The sequence below is a fragment of the Micromonas commoda genome, chromosome 1 (assembly GCF_000090985.2).
Source record: "Micromonas commoda chromosome 1, complete sequence".
NCBI classification, from domain to species: domain Eukaryota; kingdom Viridiplantae; phylum Chlorophyta; class Mamiellophyceae; order Mamiellales; family Mamiellaceae; genus Micromonas; species Micromonas commoda.
The window spans coordinates 503,026-525,355 of record NC_013038.1 but is presented as its reverse complement, the minus strand read 5'-3'; the positions used below and the strand labels follow the sequence as shown (position 1 = coordinate 525,355).

Here is a 22,330-nt window from a genome sequence, read left to right as displayed (position 1 = left end):
TATCCGTCTCATACATTGTCCACATTTTTGGATTTTTAGCTCAAGAATCTTGAGTCAGTGGACCATTTAGTTGTCACACTATGTTTACCCATATAAACGGGTATTTGAATAGGGTTGAATATTTACATTTACATATTTTTATTAGTACGAACGATGTTAAACTATATATACGACAGTATCGCTCGTGTGTATATACGTAGTCTACATATATACAACTCGTATACACGCATGCCTCCTCGGCTAGCCGACCACCCACAGGACGAACGATCACACCCACACCATCACTCGCACTGACGAACGGTTCGGCCTTTGGAGAATTATTATTATTATTACGAATAGAAGATATAAAATATACTTCATAAGATATATGGTGTGCCCAACCTTAAGGTTGAAATTCAGAAAGCATTCGTAATGTTATACTTGGGCTACGTGCGTGCCTACCTGAACGTGCCATTCAGCGACTATGTATAGTCTTCTAGCGCATCTAAAGCGCAGACATCGAATTGTTGGCACGTTCCTAACATTTGTGCCGCAGAATCCATCCATCCATTTCTCAACCGGTTTGGCTCAGAAAAACTCGCGAGGCCACAAAGTTGACCCGAATATTCCAACGGAGGTACTGAGCACTTGCCTGGTGGATGTATGACTATGATGACGCAGTATTTTTGTTCAGGACTTGAATAAACTTATATACAGGGCGAAACAAAGAGGCTTTTTAGAACTTGACATCCTGATTGGAACGTGGGCTGAATGTAATCTGTCTTCGCGCAGCCAGGGGTTTTGGGCTGAGTTTTCTGAGATCTTGGATGAGGAGAACCCTGAACTGTTCAGATGGCTTACCTGCCAGGAACAGCCTCCGCCACGGATGACGAGAAACCGAGCTTTTATTTCCCTCCATGCATACACCTCAAGCTTGATGAGAAGAAAGTGTGACAGAGAGACCAGAGCTTTGAAAGGACATCACTGGGTTCGTGGTTGGGACGACCCCGTGTGAAAGATATGCTGATTTTTCTTACACTAACACTTGTGTGCCTTCAAAGGTAATGGGTCGGGGATGTGAGTTATGACCATATTTGAAACCTTCCATCGCGGATATGGACTCCGATCCTTGCGTTGGGTCATGTAAAGTGTGAGGATGCAGTCGGAGTGGAGACAATCAACGCGACTGTATGTGTGCACTTACCACCAATGGGTGTTGAGAAGGTTGCAATAGGACGTTACTTTCACATGTGTGCTAAAGATCCAATAAAGGTTGAGTGTCTACTTTAATGAGCGCTACTGCCTTTGTCAGACAGAAGCTCCAACTTCTAATCGCGCTGCGCAATTTTGAAGCTTGTCGTATGCGCACTCTTGCCCAGGCTCCAGCACAAAGCGTCTTGTCGGCGGGATTGGATCTTCAGCAAAATCTACCAGAAGGTGGATTCGTCGGCTCAGAGCATCGTTGGTGACCATGTGTGGAACGCCGTTGTTGATCTCGAAAAAATGTCCTTCATTTAGTGGGACATTTACGAACCCTTTTTCACCATGATCGACAACGAACTGAACGGCATCTGTTGAACCTGTTTATATTGCCAACAAGCAGAGAATAATTAATTGAAAAAATGGATTGGTCGCGGTCTCAAAGTGCTTGCTCGTTCTACCGTCATTGGTTTTGGGCACCACTACAGGAATATGTATCCTGTGCCCATTTTTCACCCAACCGCCATGATCGGTATGCTTCAAGATCTTCGATTTCGGGTTCATACATGCAAATTGAAGACGCATTATGTGCTGCACCGGGTCACTCAGTCCGAAGTGATCTCTCAACACAGAGAGCAACACTGGCATGAGCTTTTCTTGATATTTGTAAAAATAAGGAAATTTGTACACAAACATTCCAGAAAAATCGGAGAAAATAAGAATGACACTATCGACCCCTGGTTTAAATCGATTCATGTTTGATTGCCTTCCACCAAGCTTTGCGTTTCCCTTTTGATTCTCTGGGCGGCAAAAAAACGGATCTGTTTGCAGCATCGCTTTCAGTTCTGCAACATCGACTGACCCGTGCTGTATAAAGATGTCGCCATCTTTGGTAGCTGTAAACGTTTTTTTTTTTTGCAAATCAATCCATTCCACACCAGAAGGCGAGGTGTGAAAATTCTGATGATTGCGCTTTGGCTTGTTCTTGTCTGATGAAGTATTATAGACTCTAGGCTCGCCTAAATGTGGTTCCGAGAGCTGCTCGGAGTGTCCTGTTCGGAAGTCGTGATACCAAGGGCTAGGATGCTTTTCCTCTTCGTCTATGACTGCACTGGTTCCAACCTGTTCTGGGGCTGGGGTCCTTGCGAGGAGCACTTGCGGCCATGATCGCACATGCTGATACGTTGACCACTCTGCAATATGAGGTGCTCCGATGACATTCAGAAGGCCGCGTGTTTGAATCCGTGTCTTCCACAAGATTCGCCTTTTTTATGTGGATGTTTGTAAAATAGTACTCAGCATAAATCATGTGAAAAAATAAAAGTCGTGGGACGGTCGTGGATAAACTCACCGCCTGTGCAGGTCTAGCGCTGCTACTTCAGCCATCTTGCTAGCCTCACCTCGAGATGGACGCTCGCCCGACTCTGCAATTCCGAAATATGCTATGTTCTCGACAACAGCTAGACCTTTCATGAACGGCTTACCGGCGTCCTCCTAAACAATAGCGCCGACAAAAAAAGATATGCAGAATTGATTTCGTGAACAGCATATTCAAATTTTTTACACTTTGTCCATACCCACAAAATATCGAGTACCCCTTTGTTGGAATCTGAACCTACTTGACCGGCGGGCATTTCACTGGGAGGGGTGAACTTGCACACTTGTCCAGCGCCGGAATTAAGGATGATGAACCCATCACCCCATTGCACAAATCCGTGGACCTTCTCGCCAATACCTTCATACTCGCGAAGTCGTTTGCCACTTTCCAAGTCTACCAGCGCAACCTTACTTGCCCCGAGGTTATGGAGCACAACCCAAACAGCATGTGGGTGCGACGGGTCGTTAGCGTATGCCAACGTGTTTGGGTGTTCCTTTTTTGTAAAATTCACAGAATACAAAACACGATTCATGGTGGGTAGTTCCAACTCAAACACGCGTCCAGAACCAGTGTCTGCGATGAACACGCGGTTTTTATGCCTTATTGCATCATGTGTAAAACGACTGGGAATCACAACTTCGCGGATGATTTTCCGATTGCTGTAGTCTACAAGGAGGAGGGCCTCTGAGGACGTCCTCGGATGCCAGTTGTGCGGCCTGGAAACGACCCACATCGTGTTCTCTGCAGAAGGAAACATGCCGTAATATACTCCCCTTCCCTCATGGATAATTTCGGCATGCTTAGAGATTGGATCAAACCACATCAAACGACCGTGTGTCGCAAGAACGAGGTTGCGCATTTTCGCTTTGGGACCCGGGCCTAGAAACTGCCCCGAGCGAAAAAAATGAATAGAATTGCTTGCGGGACCACCAGAACCACCAGCTGGAAAAGGTCCAAACTGTCTGCCACCGCTGGCAATCTTGAACGACGGGAGCCATAAACTTGCGACGAAGCCAATTAAAATAACCGCGATGACAAACAACTTTTCATGTCCTGTGGGGCGCAAGCTGTCCATCCCTTGACTCTTAGAATCCTCTCCATGGCGTCCGTGCTTGCTCGCTTTTACAGGTCGAGGATGCTGATTTATTTATTGCACGAACGAAGAAAGAATATATCCATACCAATAATATAATCAAGGTGTTTAATTTCTAACTCAGAAGTTTATTCGCCTTCGTGAGCTTCGTACCAAAAATTGCAATTTTGACTCAATTTTGCATACAGATAATAACACTTAATTAATGACCTGAGCGGTAGGGCATTTTGACACCATCACTTGGGCGCAGGCGGATTCCGTGCAGCGGTGTTGTACCCGACATTATTGTTATTGTTAATGAATAATAATATAGTATATAAATAATACTATATATGACGTTAGTTATTGTATGTATTCTGGATTTCAACCAGGTTGAACGCACCCTATCATAGACCACATGTAATTTTTTGTTCTCATACATGGAGTCAAGTAATAATAATAAAATTCTCCAAAGGCCGAACCGTTCGTGAGTGCGAGTGACGGTGAGGTGTGAATCGTTCGTCCTGTGGGTGGTCGGCTAGCCGATGAGGCATGCGCGTATACGTATATTATACACACACACTATTACTGTCGTATGCGTAGATAGTTTAGCATCGATCGTATTAATAATAAGTAACAAGGCTTGAAATACATCTTTATTTTTTCAACCCTATTTAAATACCCGTTTATATGAGTAAACATAGTGTGACAACTATATGGGACACTGACTCAAGATTCTGGAGCTAAAAATCCAAAAATGTGGACAATGTAAGAGACGGATAGACCGTCGTTCTTGATTTAACGGTGTAGAAAATGTCATCAACTATATGTAGCGCTAGACCTACGTTCTTGATTTAATGGTGTCAAAAATGTCATCAATGTATGGGACGAATAGACCTTCGACCTTGATAAACGATACCAGGTGATTGTTACATGTTTGTAAGTTGGGGTCGTGTAAGATCGGCTTAGCCTTCGGCTAGCCGAATAAGCAATCAAGCTTATTATACCATATTCCCTATATCGTTGACTTTCGGTCGGCACGGTGGTTACCATACGATCACCGGTCGGTTGTAAATACAGACACGTGCTTCGAGCCAAACAAACGGGGTCGCGCGTGTTTTTTGCCCTATGGCGCCCAGTCAGGACGGCGAGCGCGCTGAGCGGCTCACCAATACGCTGTTCGGCGCCAACGATGGAGGACGACATCATCAGCAGCAGGCGCAACATCGTATCTGACGACGCAAACTCGTCAACACCAATGCGCGCTGCTGATGATGTCATCCTCCAATTTCGGCGCCGAACAGCGTATTAGTGAGCCGCTCAGCGCGCTCGCCGTCCTGACGGGGCCTGATTGGGCGCCATAGGGGAAAAAACACGCGCGACCCTGTTTTTGTCAAAAGTCAACGAGTCAACGAAATCAACGAGTCAACGATATAGGGAATATGGTCTATATATTATCAATGCATACATGTAATAAAAATTGTCACACCCGGAAATTCAGATTATCTTCGTATTCCATACGTTTCCATGTATCGTTTACGTTGAAAAAAGGTTCTGTCAGTCGTTGACACCGACAAGGTAATCAATAGCTTGGTAGAACGTTCACTTAGTCCCAGAGGCTAAACCTACTCCACGATGAGCTTTGACATCTCCCAACTCGACACAACCGAGAGGGCGATGTATGACGCCATCAACGCCGTCGTGGAAGGTACGAAAGAAGACGTCGCTAGGATGGAATCAAACCTAGACGTTTTGTGGTTGTTGTTCGGAGCATATCTAGTATTCTTCATGCAGGTACGTTTCGCAAAACTGACCTACTGGCCTCAACATAGATCATCATCATATCCCTTGGCATTCGCAGTGCGGTTTTGCGCTGCTTGAGGCCGGATCGGTTCGCGCGAAGAACACGAAAAACATCCTTCTGAAAAATGTTTTGGACGCCTGCTTGGGTGGCCTGATCTGGTGGACCATCGGGTTTCCCATCGCCCTCGGTGATGTGGGTGGTCAAACGGAAGCGAACCACGGCAAACCATTCTTCTTGGATCGACTGCAAGGTAGTTCGTCTTCTACGTACTACGCGATGTGGCTGTTTCAATGGGCTTTCGCAGCGACCTCCGCAACTATCGTATCAGTAGGTTTAGTTTTTCCCTTCGCTGAAGTAGCTCACAAGGACAGTTTTTCTTTCAGGGGGCCGTCGCTGAGCGTTGTGCTTTTTCCGCGTACCTTTCCTACACGTTCGCGTTAACTGGTTTCATTTACCCTACTGTTGTGTACTGGGGTTGGGGAAACTTTGGCTTCCTATCTGCTTATACTGCAGAGAAGCCATACCTTGGAGGAAACGGCTTGATTGACTTTGCAGGGTCAGGAATCGTCCATATGACAGGCGGGGGTGCTGCCTTGATGGGTGCTATTTTCCTAGGACCAAGAACTGGGCGCTTCGCCCCTCGGACGGGAGAAGTTCAAGATATGCCTGGTCATTCAACGGTCCTCGCCGCCCTTGGAACCTTTATTCTATGGTTCGGTTGGTATGGTTTTAACCCTGTGTCAACCCTTGCTTTCTCGCACATGCAGCACGCCGCCCGCGCCGCAGTTGCCACGACTTTATCTGCATGTTCTGCGGGCGTGACAACATTAGCAATACACGTACTAGGTAAAAATACTCCGGATGTTTCACCGGCACTAAATGGCATCTTAGCGGGCCTTGTTTCCATAGCCGGACCTTGCGCAGTCGTAGATGCATGGGCATCTGTCATTATTGGTTTCATCGGGGCATTTGTATACTTTGTGTCTTCCAGACTTTTATTGAGGCTAAAGATAGATGATCCTCTGGATGCATCACCCGTGCATTTATTCTGCGGAATCTGGGGTGTCCTCGCTTCTGGGCTATTTGCAAACAAAGAATTTACAAACTCTGTGTATGGAACTGACTACGGAGAGGACGCTTATGGTTTTTTAATGGGTGCCAATGGTACGCAACTCGGAGTTCAGGTGGTTGGCGTTCTTGTGATAGGCAGCTGGACATTTGTGAGCTCCGGAGTTGTTTTTTTCACTCTCAAGGCAACAAAATTGCTGAGAGTATCTGCCGAGGATGAGGACGCCGGCCTAGATTCTTCCCATCACGGAGGGGATGCATACAACTTCGCATCGGGGAAGCTAAATCGTAATTGACTTGTCAGCTAGGCAGTCGTTGTCAAGTCGCAAGGAGCTTGTAAACGACCATATAGTGAGCCAAAATGACACGATAAGAACTGCGGGGCACGATGTAAATACTTTTGAAATTAATTCCGATGTTGTCTTATGTTGCGGAAGACATGAAGTCATCGATTCTGTTTCGTGAGAATCAGAGACCCGCCGTATATTGTTCGATCTGTTTTTTGAAAGTCTCGTTTACCTTAGAATGGTAGGCCATGTATGAATCACTTTGCTGCTGAAGTGTTGCTTTTTCTTGCACATGCCTAGCTAGTAATGACTGCGTCGTCTGTTCTTCGAATTGCATGTAATAGTTACGAACATTTGCCTGCAGATGACACTTTAATGCTTCACGCGGCGTTTGCAAGGCTCATGCCGACCTTATGTTTGTAACCCGAATTATGTTGCTTTCGGACGGAAGGCTGTGAATGCGATTTAAAAAAAATATTGCTCGAAAGCTAGAGATTCGGCTTCAGACCTACCGAGTCATGCGTAAGATGTGCGTCACAGTAGTCTGAATTGCAAAAAAATAAATAAATAAGGACCCATGCAGCAATCTGAACAAGAATTTGTATACTACGAAACGCGTCGACTCACCGCAATAGTAGCGTGGCACGTAGGGCAAAGTACAATATTTGGAGGGGGTGGTCAATTTTGAACGCGAGAGACACAATGACGCACTTACTGGCAACATTAACTGTCTTGGATTTAAGAAAATTGTGAGCGGCTTGTCGGTTAATCGTGTTCAAGGGATGTGTCAGTCCGGAATCTCCGCCTCACCCCGCTGGAACATCCCAAAGTTGCGAGAATCCGTGTTGCGAGAATAAGAATGAAGGTGGAATTTATGTTAAGGGTCATCTCTTGGTGTGTCCGTACGTGATTTCTGAGTTCTTGGTGTGTCCCACACACGCACGCACGTGCTTAAAATTTCCTTTATTTATTCATAATATGAAGGTACGTACGAAAAACTAATAATACCTTCGTAATAAGTATTATGATTCGTAGACAATAAATAAATGTACCTTCATTCGTATATACAAGCAAGCAAGAGGCTAGCTAGATATATATTTGAGATAGGTTTTCGAACGAAGCTTATTATTTACGACTAATAAAAGTTAAATTTATATGTGTTATATATATAGATTTATATATCATACTCATATCATGTGTTATATATGTCATATATAAGTGTTTATTTCATAATATACCTTCGTTTATTTTTGTTTAGGGTTAATGATATTTGAAGTATATTTGGTCATGAACGAGCTGAGATCGGTACTGACTTATCGAACTTCAGAGCAGTCATCTATGCACGGCGGACGACCCCGCTTGAGGCATCCTTTACGTTATTCGTATCGCAACCGACGCGAATCAAATGTCGAAAGACCACGACGAGTACGCTGTTTTTCATTGTGACGATATTTGGCTTCGTCTCATCTAAAAATATGCCTCTCCGGACATCTTCACTCCTTTTCTCTCCTGGCAGCTACGACTATCTATTTAAAGTAGTCTTGATCGGTGATTCCGGTGTCGGAAAGTCCAATTTGCTGTCACGCTTTACGCGAAATGAATTCTGCTCGGAGTCGAAGTCAACCATCGGCGTAGAGTTCGCAACGCGATGCATCGAGGTATGCGTTAATTAAGCAAACTTTCTAAGTGCCATGAAAGTTCGTTCCTGCAGTTGGAAGGCAAAACGGTCAAAGCACAAATATGGGACACAGCTGGCCAAGAAAGGTATAGGGCCATAACGAGCGCGTACTACAGAGGGGCAGTTGGCGCACTCCTTGTCTATGACATCACCAAGTCAGGTACTGCGCTGTGACAGTACTCGGAAAACTTGCTATAGCTTCTCTTAACTTTCAGAGTCCTACGACAATGTCCAAAAATGGTTGAAGGAGCTCAGGGATCATGCAGACTCAAATATCGTGATAACGCTCGTTGGAAACAAAACGGATTTAAAGCATCTGCGATCCGTGCAGGCCGAAAGTGCGGCCGAGTTCTCTTCCATTGAAGGTGAAAACACTCCGCGACGAGATAAACAGAGGCGATTAGATTTTACAACGACACCACGTGTTCTCTGCAGGTTTGTCATTTGTCGAGACATCGGCGTGCGAGTCTACAAATGTCGACGTCGCCTTCAAGAAGAATTTGACTGATGTATATCACATCATTTCAAAGGTAATTCCACTTTCAACTTTGGTACCGCTTCCCCTCTGGTATCCCCTCACACAAGTCGTGGCAGAAATCTTGTTCAAGCGCAGAGGTCGATGACAAGAATGGCGGCGCTGGAATAATAGAAGTAAAAGCCATCAGTGAAAGCTCTAAAAAGAATCCCTCGAAGTGTTGCAACGTTTGACCATTCAGATGCTGCGAGACACTATGATCTCGTGGTCCATTATTGATGCAACATTGACTCGAAGAAAGTCACCTACTTCTTTTAGTTGAGCAGAGACAGGCGGCGACGAGCAAATCACTTCGATTTCAATATAAAGTCGTGAATAAATTGTAGTGCTACTCGTCTTCACGCGTTGCATGGCGTCGTTGTCACGGCGGATTGCATTCTTATTATGCGTTATTCTGATACTCACGACACCCTCTCGAGTTTGATGGGGGGTCTGAAATGTATCGTTCTCTACGAAACGTCAGATAGAAGTGACGAAGGTTATAAGATATATTTTGGATAAATAAATAAAGCTGGTTGCTTGATTGGTTGGGCATTATTATTACCGAAGGTAGATAATATATAATGATAGACTACCTTCAGAATATAGGTTGATTGGTCCACCTTATGCTTTATTTCACGATAACTCATTTAATATATATGTATATTTAGATATATATATTTAGTCCGAACTAATATATATTAAATAACCCTTTGACTCCTGACGAGCGATAATCGCACATATTTTGACTTTTTCCCGAAGTTCGCGCGCTAGAGCCAAGAGCCGTCGCGACTTCGCGAAAGGTTTTGGGCCCGCGAAAATTTTTCCCGTTACCTTCATCGACCACCAACGGTCATCCAATTTTTCGCGGGCCCGTTCAACGAACGTCCGCTTCAGTAACTCGCTTCTTCGTGATGTTCGCATCTTCGGCATCACGCAAACGACGAGGTGCGATAATCGCACGCGATTTATCGCCGGGTGGTGTGCGACTTAGCGGAGCCATCCGACCGTCTCCGGACGTGATTCAAAAGGTGCGCGGTCCCCCAGGAGGTGAGGAACTCGGGAAAAATACGCGACGGGCGTTGCCGATATTTTGAACTGTTTGAGCCAGCCATCTGGCCGCGATGAGGACGTTATGCAGGCGTTTCCTTGCTTGATTGCTGAGTGATTCGCACTGATTGCCGAGGTAAGTCGCACGAAGTAAGTGTTATAAGCCACTCGAGGGGTGATTTTGGTGCGATTTTCGCACATGATGTTCAGGATTTAAAGGGATAACGAAGATAAATAAATAATAAGAAGACGGTTACTCATATTAATATTTCTACAGCCCTGTCACCTGTGTGTGTTCGTCAGTCCGAGAGTCTGCTCGAGGCGCACGCCTCACATACGGACTGCATCCGCGGCGAAATAGGCGCCATCGGCACTGCGCTCACGTCGGTCATAGGCTATACCGACCCACCTGGGGACGGACTTCCTCATCACGTCCATGACCCTGTCTATCTGTAGTCTGTTCGAATCCTGGAGAGTTTTTTATTATTTATTATTATTTATATATGATACATATATACATATATATATAGAACTCTACACTATATACACGAACGACGGTAATATTTACCCTCGAACGAACGAAAGTACCTTCGTACGAACGAAGGTATCATTTATATTTATTTATTATCAGTATAAAATATCAAAAATTATTAGTCTAAGGGTTTTTATATAATAAATAAATATGATATGATTTAATATATAATATAATAATATATAATAATAATCGTCTAATAATAAATACATGCATCATTATTATTGCTTGCTTGTAAATGAATAAATAAAGTTATTTATGCGTGATAATGGTCGCTTATTATATTATGTGCGGGTTGCGATTTTTGCGGAGGTGAGCTGTTTTCGTGAACGCACTGCAGCCCATCAATATCGACGGAAGAGATATGCGTAAGGTGCTTCATAGCCGATAGCGCGTGGCAAACATAGGCTATGCCTTCAAAAAGTGTACAGCGGGGCTTATATTTAGGAGATGTGACAGCCCTCTGCACGCTGGAGCATTCGTCAACGCCAACGCAGCCTCGGAACACCTCAACTTGTGGTGAAAATGATTTTCAGGAAAAAGATAGACGCGGCCATACCCTTCTCGCGGGTATTGGGGGTTCCGTGCGCTGGTACGATCCTTTCAGAAGCGGGCAAGAGGCCATTTTGCTGGTTTCTTCGGTCTTTGACTCTGGGAGGATTCACGGCATCGTCCCGGCCCCTCCCTTTGATAAGTCGTATCCTGTCACACACTTCCACATAGGTAATAAAGTCTCGCGCCCTTCTTTCATAAGAGCGCTGGTGATCTGGGGGGAAAGACGCGTGATCCTTGCTGCAATCCAATGTGACGACTTAAATTTCGTCAAAGCCCGGCTTGTGCGCAGTGTGGCTGTCCTGCCTCTTCTTGCTCACTGGGTCCATGACGTAATCCCACTTTCGCACGACACTGTAAATTATGGGCAACCGACTGTTGCTGTCGGCCTGGCCGATAATTCAGTTGAACAATGGAATATGCCGACGCGAGCAACAGTCAAAGTCGGCGTGACTATCGAGCCAACTTGCATTCGCCGCATTGAGTGTGCAATGCGCTCAGTACTTTACTCGCTTGCACTGTACGGCTCCTCGATGGATGATTTGAAGGTTGCAGGTGGCACAATTTTCAACGAAATCCAGTTATGGGCACCAAGCGACGCCAGAAATATCGGGATGCATGTTGAGCGTGCTTGCTTGGCAAGAGAACGACCAAAACCTTGGGCTGCTTTGAGCGGACATGAGGGAAGTATATTGAGAGTACGCTGGGCGTCCGATGGCGGCCATGTTTTCTCCACATCTGATGATCGCACAGCTCGCATATGGCGCGTTCCATCTCGGCATAAAAGAGACTTAGATTCGAACGGAACTACGCCTGGAATCAATAAAAAGTCGGGGGGGGTAGTCACGCTGTATGGACACTCATCGCGCGTTTGGGATTTGCACGTGACGTCTTTGTCAAAAAAAACTCTGGTGGTCACAGCAGGAGAGGACTGTACCGTCAGGTTGTGGAATGCACCGTCATTTTCATCTCTTGGCAAGATCTGCAAAGGCAAAGGTGATGATTTGGATCTTGTCGATGATCTGTTTGTCGACGAGCCTTTGGCTATCCTCCGTGGACACAGGGGTCGTGGCGTGTGGCGTGCAATGACAATGCTCTCGCCATCGGGAGAGAAGTTATTGGTCACAGCAGGGGCTGATGCTTCAATCAAGTTATGGGACATCCAGCAGTATATCCGCTCCAGACCAGAGAGAAATGAGCAGATTAGAGAAGCGTATATAGCTCATCAACAAGACGACGAATCTGTCAATGTGCTCCCCGCCACATTGCGTGCTCGCGCATTGCCCGACCAAAATGCAGATTCAGAATCTGATCTGCACGCTGGACGTAAATGCTGGGCAGATGTAAGCAACTATGAAATAAATCATTACACCAGCACCCTGAAGGATCATTTGGGCAATAGTAAAGGTGAATATATCCGTGTCATCTGCTTGTCTGACCATCTGACATTGTACGTTGCAACTAACCGTGGTCGCTTGTATATGGTTAATGTGACAAAAGCTGCAAAAAATGTGTGGCATTGGCGAGAAATACATCGTGTTAATCATCGTGGACCTGTAATAGGTCTTATCCGCGTCACGTACTTTGGGGATATCAGTGCTCCTGGCTTGAATGAACACGATCTAGTGCTCGGAGACATGCATGGTATGATTTCAACTATGAAGATTAGCTGGAATAATGATGATAATGATGATAAATTGGTCAGTCACAAATCGTCAGGATTCGCGACTCAAATCCAACAATCATGGCAAGCCTGCGAGCCTAGACGCCTCTTAGATGTCTTTTCTGGCACTGATAACACGAGCGAGATGACAGAACACCTGTTCACATCTGAGGTCGGAGGAATCGTAAAGTGTTGGAAGCGCATGTCCACTGCTTCGTTCACCGGCGCTGAGTGTCAGGCAACGTGGTCGATGCTTGGAATTGCTCAAATGCCATTTAAGCAGCGCGTTTTGGCATTGAGTTATCATTGTGATAAACGGCTGCTGCTTTGTGGTGACCAATCCGGTAACGTCGCCGTCTTCGACGTCAATGTGCTGAGTGGATATCCACATTTTCATCATGGAACGATTAAATCGCCGTTCGGCCTCTTGGCGGTATCACAACGAGCACATGGCAAAAACGCGATTACTCTTGTGGCAATACGAAATGTGAGGAACAATCAACGTAATTTTTTTAGCAATTCAGAACATCAAATACCAGTGGAATTTCTCACTGCTGGGCGCGATGGTTGGCTCCGCACATTCACCCTACGTCCCATTTCCGAGCTTGTTCAAAGCCATGATGATCAGACAAATATTTATGATGAGCAGCCAATGTTATCTATGCCTATGACGAAACGATGGCATGCAAAATCACGAAAGCAATTAATTAGTGACACGCATTCATCTCTTTGTTTGGCCATGGGAGCGCCCAATTCAAATGTTAACTCACCCGCTCCTCTTGCACCATATTATTTCATATGTGTCACAAAACAGCGGGTTCCGGAAATCTCAACGATGCATGCTCTCAGATGGGGCAAGGACCATTGGTTACAGAAAGCCAAAAGATGGCCTGTAGGGAATGCAAAAACAGATTCATTATGCATCGTGGCAGGCTTCAAAGAGACAGAATTCGTCGCCATCAACATGTTTTCACACCGCGAGCTTCTCCGAGTGCAATGCGGGGGCTGGCATCGGCCACTCTCCTTGCTCATCGACGGTGATAATCTTGCAGAAATATCTTTTGCTTTTGTAAAAGGCGATGAACTAAGTTTATTTCATAGTCTTCCAAGGACTTTCGGCATCAAACCCACTGATGGTGAATGGAGTCTCTGCGAGTTGAATGGTTGGTCACATGGGTAAGGGATTCGGATTTAATTCCCCTGAACAACTTGCCTCTTCAGTACTCCTCACTTCCTTAAACTTTAATTCCAACTGATGGACCCTGTGATCCTCCACTCCAAAATTTTCAGGCGTGAAATTCATGCAGTTCGCATTCTTCCTCCTCCAGATGTTTGCAGTGAACATTTTGGATTGTTGACGGGCTCTGAAGATGGCTCAATTATATGCCATCATCACACGAGGACTTCGTCTGGCCAAATGATGCATCGAGAAGAAGAAATTGGCATGCATATTGGAGGCAGCGCGGTACGGGCGATTGCTTTGTTCCCTGAATTTCCCGGAGGCGGGCTCGTCGATATCGTGCACAACACACGCTCGTACATCCTTCTCTCAGCCGGCGCAAAAGAGGTTATCATGGCTTGGCGTATTGTGTGGATTAGAGCTGATGAATGTGAACTGCATTTCAGTGAAGCTGCACAATATGATACGTGGGACATTCGCACAACACTCTTGGGAGCGAGAGAGCAAACAAAGGAGTCAAAGACGTCGAATCAACGATGCATGGCTGTAGTCGGCTTTGTGCCATTACAATGTAGATCGCACCATTGTGCTCTGCATTCTGTAGGGCTCTCGGCGACTTCGGATGGATCTTTGAAAGTTTTGGCTCTTCACAGCGATGGGAGTTGTGGAAATTTTGGTGTACATTTCAAGTTGGTGACTACAATGCATCATTCTTCTCATGCTCTGATATCACTTGCGGTGGTCGCGATGACCCTCAATGGCGCTGCCACATTCGCAATGGATGTTGTCGTTCTTGCGTGCACTGGTGCCACGGATGGCACGATAGCCATTTGGGACTTGACTTCAATTATTCATTCTCTTTCGACACAACCCTCTCGTAGCGGAAATGAGCTGAAAAACTTTCACAATACAGGCAAACCTGTGGTGTCCCTACCCTGTTTTCATCAATCGGGTGTTAATAGTCTCGCCATGACTACATCGACAAACGGGACTCCTGGACGAGTCTTCATCGCAAGTGGTGGTGATGATCAAGTGATACGGGTGACGCTTATCCTCATAAACCAACGGAACACATTGGAAAAAAACAATTCAAATTTCATTTCAGTTGACGTGCTTCAAACGGTCCACACTGATTTTGCGCACGGTTCATCTATTAAAGGAGTTTGGATGGACAACAGTGGAACGTTGGCCACAACATCTCACGACCAGCGTCTACGAGTATGGAAAGTTAGAGAAGTAGCCAATCAAGATTTAGCAATAGCGGCGGTGGCAGGAAGTTTCGTAGAATGTCCAGAGCCTGAGACATTAGATGCATGTTTTCTTGGCGGGAATGTCAACATTTTATATATTGCAGTTGCTGGACGGGGCTTACAGATGTTTTGTGTTGATCAGGGGAGTCTGCGGTCGTAAAAGCGGGAAACTTCGCCAGTAGCGCACGGGCACGCGCGACCCTATTCTGTTTTGCTTCCAGGTTGATCATCCGCCTTTCTTTTCTGAATCAACTTCGACGAGATAAGGCTGCAGGGTGACATGACAGTGCCGGAAGCATACTCTAGCAAAAGACCGAGTCATGCGCTCTGCCAGCAGAGAGAAAAGAGGAACGACACGGAGATCTGAAGTCTCCTGTTCAGCATGGGCTTGTCCTGCCATGGTTGAAGGCAACAATCACATGTTCATTTGGCATTCTCTGTGCCAAAAGATTAGCTGCCAGCAACACATTCAAAAATATTTTGGAGGTAAACACGCAGGAATATAAAGGAACTAATGATATCTAACGGAAACCACTGAAACTGGTACAGCATACTGGGAGTTTGCATGTGCTCTGTAGCTCACGAAGCAAACTGGATGTCACGATCCAGAAGAGAGGGTTAGTGTATGCAGAACAATCAAACCTGAGAGGCACAACATATACAACTAAATTTATTACTTTGGTATCATCTAAGTGTTAAGTGCTGTCGAGCGCTCATGATTTCAAATGTCAGGTTTCATGTGTGGCATTGAATGTAGATCTGGGCCAAGTATGCTTCGATCAGCGCATGTGTTTTTACCACATCAGCGCCTTGTTCTCTAAGCTGCCGTCTCCACTAAATCTTAAGCTCTAAATCATCCTCAAGACATGCGCAAACGGACTTGTGTCACCTTTCATGGAACACGCGATCGCAGAGAACGAGATTGATTGATCAGGTCAGCAGAACCTTTGTATCCTGAATCACCCACATTGAACGCCAGCGAGGCTCAGTTCTTTCTGTTGTAGACGAACACAACGCTAAACTACCCAACTCATTTCATATATCTCATTCTACCAGCAATATTTCTTTCTTGGTTATGATCATGTTTTACCAAGGCGTGTTTTATTTATCCAGTTGGGGTACTGGTAAAGTTAGGATGACTCCTCTGTTCCTTATTCCTGCCTACCTGCAGCTGTGCAAACTGACTGGTATTTAAGCAACGGGTTAATAACTGCTGAAATTGTATTTCAGCGACAGAGGTGTCATCCTGCTATCGACGCCCTCTTAAGCTCGCAGAATATCTAATGACATGATCGAGTGCGAATACATAATGGGGCATAGGAATTCAGAAGCGTCTTGAAACGGCGTTCAAAGGATCCGGTATTGGCACTCGCTCGTAGAACTATGTTATTGCAGGCGCAGATTGTGCCCAAGCCCTCAACTTTATGAGATGTTGAAAAACAACAATTTGCTTCTTTCCGCGAGAACTAAAAGAATCACAGGACGGGTCTACAGTCATCTTAAAAACATGCTTTCTACTCATCCCATCCAACAATGATTGGTCCTCATTCAGCGAGAAGACTTTGTTATGAAACATCTAGACCTTCGCCTCGCTTGACTCCACTGGTCGCATGCTAGGAGCACGCTCCTGATAAGAGTTCTGGCAGAATTTCTGCACGGAAAGGGCGAGGCCCTCCTTGATCTCCTCCTCGTTGAATTCTCTCGCGATGTAGTAATCCTCCTCGGAGACGTTGGGATCCCCAGGGAAGAACATGGAACCCCACATCGGGAAATGGATGGGGACGACGAGCAGCGTGACGCCGATGATAGTGAATCCCATGTACATGATGCCTTCGTAGACAGCGATTGATGAGGACGTGAAAAACAGTGCCATGCAGATGGTGGATCCCGCGTTGCCGCCAGCTCCGATGTAGCCTGACACGACGCCGAGAGCGCGACGCGTGATGTATGGAACAATACCGTACGAAGCACCCTCGGAGGCCTGCACGCAAATGGAGAAAAGCACCATGAACAGAATGGTGGTCGCGAGGCTGTCCTTTGCGAGAGCCATGAAGACGCAAAGAATACCCTCGAGCGTCTGCACGACCCAGAGAGTCCAAAGTCGGCCGCGCATTCCGAATTTGACCGACATGTAGTCAGACATCAAACCACCGACGGATCGGGCAAAGATGTTCATGAGGCCATAGCAAGAAGCGAGGGTACCAGCCGTGACAAGATCAAGCTCGAACTGATCATACAGGTACGATGCCACGATGTTGTTCATAGTGAGCTCGACACCGAAGCAGAAACCATACGTCGCAACCATGCACCACATGCGGTAGTTAGTGATTCCGAGGTACTGGGTCGTGGCAGCAGACTTCTTCTCGAGCTGTCCAGAGGTGTGAAGGAACTTGAAGTTGCCGTCAGGAAGATCCTGGCCGATAAACATCACAGCGACGCCCATGATGGTGTGGAGAAGGCCGGGCACTAGGTAAGCCCATCGCCACGCGGAAAAGATGCGTCCCTCAGTCGCCGAAGTCATGCCACGGAAGATCAGAGGCATCAGAAACTGAGTCACGCCGCCGCCAAGGTTGCCCCATCCAGCAGCAGTGGCATTAGCGAGACCAACACACTTGCCGTTAAACATGCACGACATCCAGAACTGGCAGGCCACGAACGTGGCGAGGCCGAGCCCGATTCCCATGCGGCAAATGAGGAAGCCGGCGGCGGATGTGACGTAGGACATGCAGAAGCAGAACGGGGCAGAGAGCAGCAGAACGATGGACAGGCCGTACCTGGGCCCGACGACGTCACAGACGGAGCCCATGAGGACGCGTGCGCCGATCGTACCGGTCACGGCGGCGAGGCCGGCGGATCCGAGGTTAGGCTTTGTGAGTTCGAGGTCTTCTCTGATGATGGCGATCATGGGCGCCGCAGCGAAAGTCGACACGAAAGACACAAAGAAGCCCATCCAGGACATGTGGAAGGACGCATGGTGAGGGAAGTTGAAGGAGAAGATATTGAGGCTCTTCGCCTTGTTTTCGCTGCGGAAGGTAATCACATATCGGAGAGATTCGGTTAAGCAGGAACGCTCATGGACGATGCATCAAAGACGACACGGGCGAAGTCGCGGGCAACGAATGCGGCCCAGCGGACAAGCGCAAGGCTCGCGTTCGGGTCCGAATCGGCCCTGATGGGCGCGGAGAACGCCGGAACATCGCGAAGGAAACGCGTGCAATGCATGGGGCGTACCTATCCACAGGGATGCTAAATTTCGATTCCGCGAGGTCAGCGGACATGGCGGCCGATTTTCCTTGGGCGTGGAACTCCTGGGTGGACGCGTCAAAGAAAGTGATTCCGGGTCAACCCAGCCTGCCTGCTCTAGCTTTTAGTTCCGATGGAGCATCCGTACAAATTCTCAACCATGCACATGTGTATTATTGGTGGGTAAACTTTTACTTTATTTTACCTGATGAACATATCACTTCATTATTCGTACATATATATGTACGTGGTTATCATACATATTAACATATTATGTGGGACTATCAATAATTCAAACAAGTAAACGTCGATGCTAGTAGATAGACTAATAATATTCTATCCTTCATTCATCCGGCGATGGTAGACGTCGAAGTTGACCGATGTATCGATGAAAATTCGGCTTCAAACCATAAATAAGTAGCCCTTCTCAATGCGTCTTTCACCGAGGCTTCACCGAAGCTTCATCGAGACTCGTCCCAAATCAGCCTCCCGAACCGAACGTTCCTGTTCATCAGTCTCACAGGGAGGCTATTCCACGAATCCTCGTCACTTCATATTCTTTCGCCCTTTATTACTAGTAGCTAGTAGCTAGCTAGCTAGAGCTAGCTAGCTAGCTAGCTAGCTAGCTAGCTCTATAGCTACGAAGGTAGTAGCCAGCCAGTAGCTCTATATAATAGCTACTAGCTACGAAAGGTAGTAGCTAAGATAGCTAGCTAGCTACTAGCTAGCTTTTACCTAACCCTAACCCTAAACTCTAGCTACTACATAAATTCATTGTGAGCAAGCGAACGATATGGTATAAAATACCTTCGTCCGAAAGTTTACATACGATACCACCTACCTTCTGTATATATAGTCTATGTTATTTTATAGCTTCGTAATAACGATGGTACAGTGACTTAGTCACAATTATCTGACAGGAATGTTAGTCAGGCTGACTAAATACTTAGTCTGTATGAACATATAGAGTACGTACGAAGGTACAGCTACTCCGTCCAGTGCCTATCTCTGAGAACGGATATCCGTTTAACGGATTTTCAAAACGGATCGTGCATGTATGGTGACCGGTCGAATCAACTAGAGCTAGTCTAGTAGTTATGATTTGAAAACGTAGATAAGTCGAAGGTACTGCAATCTAATAACTGGAGACTACGAATGAGGGTGATGGTATACTGTATGTATTTATTAGATATCTAAATAAATGATGAGCTAAATAATACTGCTGGTTAAAAATATACTTGCTACTCACATGCAGAGTCAGTTCATTCCAATTTTCCATGGGCTCCGGAACCACAGAAACGTGGTCCCGACATTTCGTGAGAGAACCAAAAGGATCTCCGCCTTCTGCCGTGCCCTTTCGTGGCCCAAAACGAATTTGGGATATAAAATACGGGTACTCGACCTTTCGGAATCGCTTGCGTATATATGTACATACGAAACGTTATTTCCGTACGGGTGGAAACCGTATAAATATGGAAGGAAATGACGAATCGACTCTTGTGGAATTCATCAAGATAAAAAAACAGCCGAAAGAACAACAATTTTCTGCTTTGTTGTTGTGTCCGGGACACAAAGAGGCGAAAAATTGACGACAAGTTCTGAGAGGGTCGACCGGGACCGAGCGACGGAAGAAATTTGACACAGACTAAAAGGCACTCTTGAAACAAACATACCTTCGAAGGTAATAATAAATAGATAGAGCAAGTATCACGCCGGGCGGGGTGAGAGAGAACCACGAATACACACATGATGACTTCGAAATTTACGCCTTGGGCGCGCTACGCAAAAACTCGAAATTCACAAGTTCTGTCTTTGTTGCCTGGTGAAGTAGACCCTCGATGTCGAGCCAGGCAGCTCGCGAATCGAACGCGTCGGAATTTGGTGTGTTGCGCGCGCAGAATATCTTCGTATAAATAGACCATGCTATTACGAGTTGATTGGTTAGGGTTTAGGGGTTCAGGGTTAAGTTAAGCGTTACGTACGTAGCTTTCATATGTTTACAATAATTGTTTGCTTCTGATACCTGTGCGCGTCTGTGGGGAAGTGACTTCGGAGTGTATTTGCCTTTACAACACATACGTAGCTAACGGTCGAAGGTAATAAATACGAAGGTACGAAGCAAGGTAGAACACAGTCACGTCAGAGTATGGTATTTTTATATACTAGTCTATTGTTTCGCTGATTCTTTCCTGCTGGATTAATCACCTGTTGCAGGATCGTGACTGTGTCAGTAACACATTCACGCATACTGTACGAAACTTAAGGTACATATGGTCGAAAGATCGTTCGTCGTAAAATATTTACCTTCGAAGGTAAATATGATGTGTCGAATGAAAAATAAATAACATTAACGCAACGAACGAAAAGCTATTTATTACGAAGGTATGGATACCTTCGTACGTACGAATGAAGGTACCCCTTCGTACCTTCTTCGTACGAAAGTACGAACGAAGGTATACATAAACTATATATGTAACGAACGAAATGATGAACTTCGAATACGAAGGTATTCTATGATATACTAAATAAGGTACCTTCGGATCGTGATTATCGTTAAAATGAATTTTATTTGGTTTTTCTTATTCTGCATGTCCGTCTGTCAGGCGGTTTTCCACTTCGAAACAGTATGAGGTGAAGTGAAATTTTGTGGTAGAAGGTCCACACTCTCCTGAGACACAACATCGCGACATCGCCAGGCAAAACTAATCGGATGGCTCGCACGCTGACAATCGCCGCAATCCTTGCGCTCGCCATCACCGGGGCTTCTGCGTCCGCCCTGTATTCCACCACACCTCAAGTTGACGGGAAAGTTTACATCGAGGGAACTTGCAGTAAGGTGAGTGCGTCTCCGCGGTTCGTCTTCTGCGAGGCGCCGTAACTTTATCATTCGAACCCGCGCCCGGGCCGCATTAGTCAACAACTATGCACCTGCGGCGCGGTTGAGTGCTGCGCTGGACACACTGCCTCGCTGCCATGTCTTCGGGACTAGCCACCTCGTACCGCGACTTCTTACCGCGAACCTGTCATCCCGATACGCGCAGACACTGACCGGTGGCGCGGATTCCATCACGGTCAAGTGGAGCGATTTCACTGAACCCGCGGATACGATCGCCATTAAGTTGTGCTTCCACAAAGACAAGATCGTGGATCGACCTTGGCGTAAGTTCAACGACAACATCAACAAGAATAAGCAGTGCTGGCAGACAGCTAAGCTGGCAAAGTTCCTGAAGGAGGGCATCGTTTATGATTCCTCAGGCTCAGGCAGCGAACTCATCGAGCTACCCATGAACACCGCCCCGTCGACCTACTCTGTCCAGGTTCTTAGCCAGGCCGGTGGCACTTACAAGCAGTGGGGCGATTCCAAGACGTATACTCAGACCGCTGACAAGTGTGCTCACGTCACAACCGCCATCTACGAAAACCAGCCCTCCACTCTTGTCGGAACCCAAGCGTTTTTCACCGTATTTTCCATCGTCGTCCTCATTGTCTCGTACACCTACGATCGCTCGAAGAATTAGGAGAACGTTGTGACGTGGAAATCATGTTCTGCATTTTTGAGCCTCTCGCGAGCAACGAGAGGTTGTCCCGGCTCTTGTCCTGGAAACAAGATTTTTAAAGGGGCGGAGTGCGACGGGCACCGTTTCAGCTCTAGCGCGCACTTGACTCTAGCGAACCATGTAATTCAGCAGTAGTCGCCGTCCCATTCTTTTGTAAAGATACGTGGCGTACTTTTGCTCGAATAGTCTGCGCCAAGTCCTTGAATTGTCCCACTTCTTCACAAACAAACGCGCGCGAGGCGATGACATACTGAAATTATTCTCCACCGTTGCAGTTATTTCGCTTTCGCGACCAACAACGGCTGGTCCTCCTCCCAAACTCT

At 46.3% G+C, this 22,330-nt stretch overlaps 8 protein-coding genes and 1 pseudogene across 9 annotated transcripts; 6 read left to right on the top strand and 3 right to left on the bottom strand.

Moving 5' to 3' along the window:
• Positions 1-330: 330 nt before the first annotated feature.
• Positions 331-3,632, bottom strand: ABHG (green algal specific Aspartyl/Asparaginyl beta-hydroxylase; the record flags this gene model as incomplete). The annotated part of the gene is made up of 4 exons (XM_002507070.1): positions 331-1,559; positions 1,641-2,443; positions 2,531-2,673; positions 2,757-3,632. The coding sequence occupies 4 exons, from the start codon at positions 3,630-3,632 to the stop codon at positions 1,288-1,290; spliced, it is 2,094 nt and encodes a 697-aa protein (XP_002507116.1). The 3' UTR covers positions 331-1,287.
• MICPUN_113604 (hypothetical protein) lies at positions 429-2,503 on the top strand. Its single transcript, XM_002507471.1, has 2 exons — positions 429-616; positions 674-2,503. The coding sequence occupies exons 1-2, from the start codon at positions 464-466 to the stop codon at positions 992-994; spliced, it is 474 nt and encodes a 157-aa protein (XP_002507517.1). The 5' UTR covers positions 429-463; the 3' UTR covers positions 995-2,503.
• A 1,598-nt stretch (positions 3,633-5,230) lies between the features above and the next one.
• Positions 5,231-7,150, top strand: MICPUN_92834 (ammonium transporter channel family). Its single transcript, XM_002507470.1, has 3 exons — positions 5,231-5,423; positions 5,491-5,760; positions 5,817-7,150. Exons 1-3 carry the CDS (start codon positions 5,265-5,267, stop codon positions 6,795-6,797), a joined length of 1,410 nt encoding a protein of 469 aa, XP_002507516.1. The 5' UTR covers positions 5,231-5,264; the 3' UTR covers positions 6,798-7,150.
• On the bottom strand, positions 6,889-7,632 carry U1snRNPC (U1 small nuclear ribonucleoprotein c). The gene is made up of 5 exons (XM_002507069.1): positions 7,504-7,632; positions 7,416-7,433; positions 7,301-7,332; positions 7,198-7,240; positions 6,889-7,146 (listed from the first exon to the last, which is right to left on the bottom strand). The coding sequence occupies exons 1-5, from the start codon at positions 7,510-7,512 to the stop codon at positions 6,970-6,972; spliced, it is 279 nt and encodes a 92-aa protein (XP_002507115.1). The 5' UTR covers positions 7,513-7,632; the 3' UTR covers positions 6,889-6,969.
• Positions 7,633-8,078: 446 nt separating this feature from the next.
• Positions 8,079-9,347, top strand: RAB11 (small GTPase from the rab subfamily). Its single transcript, XM_002507469.1, has 6 exons — positions 8,079-8,213; positions 8,305-8,452; positions 8,500-8,626; positions 8,682-8,831; positions 8,902-8,996; positions 9,061-9,347. Exons 1-6 carry the CDS (start codon positions 8,194-8,196, stop codon positions 9,172-9,174), a joined length of 654 nt encoding a protein of 217 aa, XP_002507515.1. The 5' UTR covers positions 8,079-8,193; the 3' UTR covers positions 9,175-9,347.
• Positions 9,348-10,972: 1,625 nt separating this feature from the next.
• WDR6 (wd-repeat protein) lies at positions 10,973-15,367 on the top strand (the record flags this gene model as incomplete). Its single annotated transcript, XM_002507468.1, has 2 exons — positions 10,973-13,953; positions 14,068-15,367. The coding sequence occupies 2 exons, from the start codon at positions 10,973-10,975 to the stop codon at positions 15,365-15,367; spliced, it is 4,281 nt and encodes a 1,426-aa protein (XP_002507514.1).
• A 1,316-nt stretch (positions 15,368-16,683) lies between these two features.
• Positions 16,684-18,528, bottom strand: MICPUN_104706 (major facilitator superfamily). The gene is made up of 2 exons (XM_002507068.1): positions 18,439-18,528; positions 16,684-18,230 (listed from the first exon to the last, which is right to left on the bottom strand). The coding sequence occupies exons 1-2, from the start codon at positions 18,483-18,485 to the stop codon at positions 16,784-16,786; spliced, it is 1,494 nt and encodes a 497-aa protein (XP_002507114.1). The 5' UTR covers positions 18,486-18,528; the 3' UTR covers positions 16,684-16,783.
• Positions 17,194-18,847, top strand: TRN2.2 (annotated as a pseudogene; the record flags this gene model as incomplete). The annotated part of the gene is made up of 1 exon: positions 17,194-18,847. A coding segment is annotated over one exon (1,654 nt), but the record flags the coding sequence as incomplete, so codon positions are not given.
• Positions 18,848-21,125: 2,278 nt separating this feature from the next.
• Positions 21,126-22,188, top strand: Nar2 (high affinity nitrate transporter accessory protein). Its single transcript, XM_002507467.1, has 2 exons — positions 21,126-21,286; positions 21,492-22,188. Exons 1-2 carry the CDS (start codon positions 21,161-21,163, stop codon positions 21,966-21,968), a joined length of 603 nt encoding a protein of 200 aa, XP_002507513.1. The 5' UTR covers positions 21,126-21,160; the 3' UTR covers positions 21,969-22,188.
• Positions 22,189-22,330: the final 142 nt, after the last annotated feature.